Below are 5,573 nucleotides of genomic sequence, written 5' to 3'. Positions count from 1 at the left end.
CCTGGGAGCGCACGGGCCGGGCGCACTTTCTGCCAGCTGTCTCCTCTGCCTCGCCCAGCCCGCGGGGGGCGCCGCTCTCCCTCAGTACCCCAAAATCCCTCGCAGCCTCTGAGCGAGAGCCCCCTAAGTCCCCCACCGAGCCCTCCACTCCCTTCAGGCCTCTAAGACCTAGCCCCGGTGCTCCCCGATACATGGTCTTATTCCTGGGCCCAGTGCTTCTGCTGCAAGTCCACCCCGAGCCGGTTGCTCTTGTAGGCGGGACACTGCACGGCCCTCTCTAGCTGGGCTTTATAGCACCACGTGGCTCTCCGCCCTCCCCATCCATCCATCTCCCTCCTCCTGCTTTATTACCTGCCCCCAGGTAGGGTGATGAGGGAGGGACTGAGAGGAAGGAAGCACGGAAGGAAGCCTGCAGATTCTTGCACATGTGGACCAGTTGGGCAGCCTGGTCACGCCTGGGGCAATACTCCCGTGGCCACTGGGAACTTGCTTTGCCTCACTCCAGAGGCCTCTTGGGTGGCTGAGCTCCACATTCTTCGCCTGAGCACAGAGTGCCAAATGTGGCCGCTGGCTAGGAGAGGTGATAGGCTCACTGAAGGATGGCCGTCGTGGGTCGGATGTGCTTTACGATATTCAAAGTTCTTGTCAAGTCTTGTGGGCAGCCACAGAGCTGTCACTGAGGAAAGGTATGACCGTCCCAGGAGGTTCAAAGGAGGGACGGGCTGACACCCCAGGCCCTGCAGAGGTCCTCGTGTGAGCTGAGTGGAGCTTCTAGCTTTTCAGCTACCAGACTGAGGCTGGCTGGGATTCTGAGGTGGGGTTTTGATCGCACCCACTTCTCTACTTCTCTCCCTTTGGCTACCCCTTCTGCACAGCTAAAATGAGTCAGCAGCAGAGGGGGGCTCTGCTTGTAGTACCCATCTGGAGAATCCCTTGGAGCGCAGGGTCCTTGGGCAGCCCCATCTTTTGGCACAGGACTTGTCCTGTTATCAATTCCATGAACAATGAACGATCCCTACCACTACTGCTGAATTTTAAACAGGGTCTCAGGAACATAGGAATAATGCTTAATCCTAGAGCAAGACCCCAGTGGAATTCCAGGCATCTGCAGGTGAGTTATTTGGAACATTAAAGTTAATTTCACTTGCAGCCACAACCCAAATACCTCCCAAATCCCAAGGTCTGATGTGGCATCAGCCAGGATGTGTTTGTAGTTCACATCCCTTTTGCCAACTATAACCCCATTGTTTCACACTGAGACTTTCTCCATAGAAGTAAAGAGCAAACACTAAGAGACAAACTATATGTATTTGTGATTGTCTTGTTCACTAGTCTGAAAGCATTTTAAGGACCCCACATCTCCCAGGGTCTGTTCTCCTCTAGATCTGCAATATACATGGATTTTTTTTTTTGGGGGGGGACAGGGCCTCCATATGCGGTTCAAGCTGCCTCTAACTCTTGGTGATCCTCCTGCCTCCGCCTGTAGAGTGCTAGGATTACAGGCATGCAACACTATGCCCAGTGAATGTAAGTGGAATTAAGCAGTAGCTACAACCAGATCAACCAGATACTTTCTCCTCTGTACTCAATTTGCTTCCCGCTCCCTCACAACACATATGCACACACACACACAATCTTGCTTTTTTTTGGGGGGGGTACCAGGGATCGAACTTGGGCCCTTGCGCTTGCGAGGCAGGTAGCAGAACCACTGTTCCAAATTCCTGGGCCACATGTACACACAATCTTACACACCCACATATCTCACACAGGATTCTACACAGCTTGTGGGCTACAGGTGTTTGGGCACTCATGTCTACCCGTTCAGCCCAGGTAAGATGACATCAGTCTCACTGGGTCTCAGAGCAAGAGGCAGGGGATAAGTCAAAGCTCAGGCATCTCATTCCTGAGTATCACAGTTCATAGCTTCCTTGGTCCCCAACTCCACCCATGTCCCTTAGCCCCGTGAAGTCACCCTAGAATGAACTGAATCACCTAGAGAGAACTGTTCACCCAGACAGACACTGAGACTCAGGGCCTTACCCAGTCTCTCATAAACACCTGGCCCCTGAACTCAAAGAGGGGCAGAGTGCCTGGATCTTTCTACGCCAGAAGGGCTGGGTGGGAAAGGTAGTATGGGAAGATGGGCAGGAGACCTTTTCCTTCCATCCCCCCAGCCAGTGGCTCCTCCCCTGTGTCCCTGTGTCAGTCCCTGCCCCTGAACCTCAGTTCTCTTCACATAGAAGATGTCTTCATTATGAAAGTATAGGCAGGACCAGCTGTATAATTCACTGGATGCAAAAAATATGAGGGCTCAGGGGCTGGCGATTTAGCTCAGTGGTTCCACTGCCCGCCTGGCAAGCGCAAGGGCCCGAGTTCAATCCCTGGTACCAAAAAAAAAAAAAAAAAAAATTAAATGCTTAGCCGGGCGTGGTGGCTCACACCAGCACTTGGGAGGCTGAGGCAAGAGGATCGCTGTGAGTTCAAGACCAGCCCGAGCTACATAGTGAGTTCCAGGTCAGTCTCAACTACATAGTGAGACCCTGTCTCAAAAAACCAAAAAAAAAAAAAAAAAGAGAGGGCTCTTGTTCCAGAGTATCAGAAATGTGAAGAAGGTAATGGTATAGCAATAAACCAAATCCAGGGTGCTTCTATTCCACCACACAGGTCCCATGCCCATGAAGCTGTCTGAGAGTGTGGGTCATAAACTCTAGCTCTGGATCCAAACTTACCTGGATTCCTAAAGGCCCTTGATCTATCAAGTATGTGGGCAAGCCACAAGGAGGACAGAGGTGACCTATCCACAGAAGCCTTCCTTCCCAATGGGTCGCCAGGGCAACCCTCTAGAGAGAAGAACCTGCCCGGGGATGCAGAAGGTACAGGGAAGGTGCCTGTGGGTGTAGGTTCGACTGCATCTAGCACCTTTCTTCCTCCAGGGACTCAGCATATTGGAACTCACAGTTCATTACAGACAGGATGCCACTTAATAATGATTAATTATAACAATAATAAGCTTGAGGGGCCTGAGGGGAAGGCAAGGGGATTAAAAAAAGAATTACGATACGGAATGTACATGTACCAACTCTCCATCGTAAATATAATCATTACATACTGTAAACATGTACTATTGAAGCCCTTTAAAAAAAATAATAGTTCTAGTACTGATTTCTATGGAGTGCTTATGACAGGCCAGGCACTGTACTGCTTTTAAATATACATTATCTTAGCCTCACAACAGTCCTATATAGGAAGTCCATTATAATACCCATCTTACAGACTGGAAACTGAGACTCTAAGAGACAATCTGTCCCAAGTCAGACAGCTGAGCTGTGGTATTGCTCACGTCATAACCCCTCTGGGCCAGGCCTGCCCCCAACACCCGTGTCCCCACCACCACCACCACCACATCTATCCTCCAAAATAAAAGCTATTAAGGGATTCAAACGCTATAAAGCAAGTGTGAAAAATAAAAAAGGTTTGGCTGATACAGAGAAAACCTGAAAGGCTGGGGCAGCAAGTGGCAAGCGATAAGCAGGCCAGAGTGTGGACAGAAGGTCCAGCTGCCCACCTGCCAGGGCTGACCTGTGCCACCTGGGGTTTGCTTGACTAACTCTGCCCAGCCCTGATAGGACCGATGGCCACTGGATCCCAAGGACAGTACCAAAGTGACAGGCTGCGCCCACTTTCTGACCCCTACTGCAGATGGGCCAGGGCACAGGGAGCCAGAAGCAGCCCAAGGAGACTCAAGATCAGCTTTTGGCTTCCTGCTTGTATCTGCAGGGAAGGCTCCGGAGTTCTGGTTGGAGTTCAGGTGGCTCGCAGGAGGTCTCCAGCCTCTGCTGCCTGCTGACCTTTCCTCCCATGTGAAGCCAGCCGGGAACCCCCCTGAAGGGGTCACTTTTACTCCAGTTTAGCAGATCATACTGTACTTCTGCGCTTATGCTGCATCTACCTCACGATGCCTCTAATGATTTCCAGGTCCAGCACAGTTCAACACAGTACGTGACAGATGTGAGGAAATGTTTGCTGAGTGCTGGATAAATGGTGCTATTCCTGATAGAAGAAAATTGTACAACTGGAAATTCCACATGGGTCTGACCAAGCAAGTGTTCTGTTCATAGCCACTGAATGCTTATTAAGCACCTACTAAATATCAGTACTGTGTGCCCAGACAACCACAAACAAATGTATAAACTGAAGTTCAGTCTATGAGGCTCAGTGTTAAAATAGACAAGCTGAGTATGGTGGCACACATCTGAAATCACAGCACTTTTGAGGCTGAAAACAGGAGAACTGATCCAAGTTTACGGCCAGCCTGGTAAGTTCAAGTCTAGCCTGAAGAGCGTAAGGAGACCCTGCCTCAAAAGACAAAAATTAAAATAAAAAGAAATCTGCAGCCAAAGAGAAAAGTTCCTTACCCACCCCAGTCTCCTGAGGGAAATTTGAGAATTGTCACTGGTTCTCAAAGTATAGACTTAATGGCAGCAGCATCAAGTATCAAAAACTTTTCTCTCAGACCAGTGGCACAGCAGCTGCCTCGCAAGGACAAGGGCTTGACTTTGATCCCCAGTGCCAAAAAACAAGCAAACAAAGAAAAAACACTTTATTTTTTATGTGCTGGGTATTGAACCCAGAAACAAACAAACAAAAATCATTGCGCTCCACTCTAGAGCTACTGAATTCAAAACTGTCCCCATAGCAAAGCAATTTCCTTCCCCTGTACATCGAGTCTATTTTAGGGATTATTCAATTTCAACTTGTATAAAAACATTACTCAGGGTTAAATACATAATCCTGGGTTAAATAAATACCAGTTATATATTGCAATTTAAGTCTTTTTTTTTTTCCGGTACTGGGAATCAAACCTAGGAATTTGCCTTTGCCAGGCACTGAGCTAAATCCCGAGCAGCAATTTGTTTGTTTTTTGTTATTGGGTTTTTTTGTTGCTGTTTTGTTTTGTTTTTTGTACCAGAGATCAAACTCTGGTCCTTGCGCTTGCAAGTACAATTTAAGTTTTTTAACGATAAATTTGACTGAACAATTTTCTTCCTAACAGCGCCCCTGGTGTAGTGGCATCATGCAAGATTCCCAATTTCTTCTTGCTCATTAACTTTAGAATATCCCCTTCAGGCCTTACATGGAGGGAAAAATCCAGCGCAATAGACAACTAAGGGGTGTCAAAGGGAACAAACCAGTAACAGAAAAATCAATAAATTGGGAGCCCCTGTCTGTAATCCCAGCTACTCAGGAGGCTAAGACAGGAGAATGGAAAGTTCCAATTTGAGACCATGTCTCAAATTTTAAAAAATAAATAAAAATTAAAATAATAAAGGGCTGGGGTTTGTAACTCGGTGGAAGAGCTCCAGGGTTCAAATTCCCTCGTACTTCAATAATAATAATTTTTAAGGGAAAATAAATCAATAAAAAAAGAAAACTGAACCACAGATTTCTCCCCGGCCCCTAACAGGCGCCCTCAAATCACCGAAAAAGCAAAGGACAAATAAAAAAGGCACAAGTTTCCCGGGGCGGGGTGCAGGCTGGCCCTCCCTGCCCGCCGTTCCCTCACAGCCGGGGCG

The 5,573-nt window shown here is 48.2% G+C and overlaps 1 protein-coding gene across 1 annotated transcript in view; it reads right to left on the bottom strand.

Annotated features, from left to right (window-relative positions):
• Bhlha9 (basic helix-loop-helix family member a9) overlaps positions 1-2,321 on the bottom strand; it is a 3,228-nt gene extending 907 nt beyond the window's left edge. The window contains exon 1 of the mRNA XM_019210366.2: positions 14-2,321. Within this exon, the coding sequence (XP_019065911.1) occupies positions 14-193 (180 nt within the window). The 5' untranslated portion in view covers positions 194-2,321. The remainder of the gene's footprint in view (positions 1-13) is intronic.
• Positions 2,322-5,573: the final 3,252 nt, after the last annotated feature.

Source organism: Fukomys damarensis, unplaced genomic scaffold (assembly GCF_012274545.1).
Source record: "Fukomys damarensis isolate Sample0158 unplaced genomic scaffold, DMR_v1.0_HiC HiC_scaffold_13, whole genome shotgun sequence".
In the NCBI taxonomy this organism is placed as follows: Eukaryota; Metazoa; Chordata; class Mammalia; order Rodentia; family Bathyergidae; genus Fukomys; species Fukomys damarensis.
This window is presented reverse-complemented; position numbering and strand designations above follow the sequence as displayed.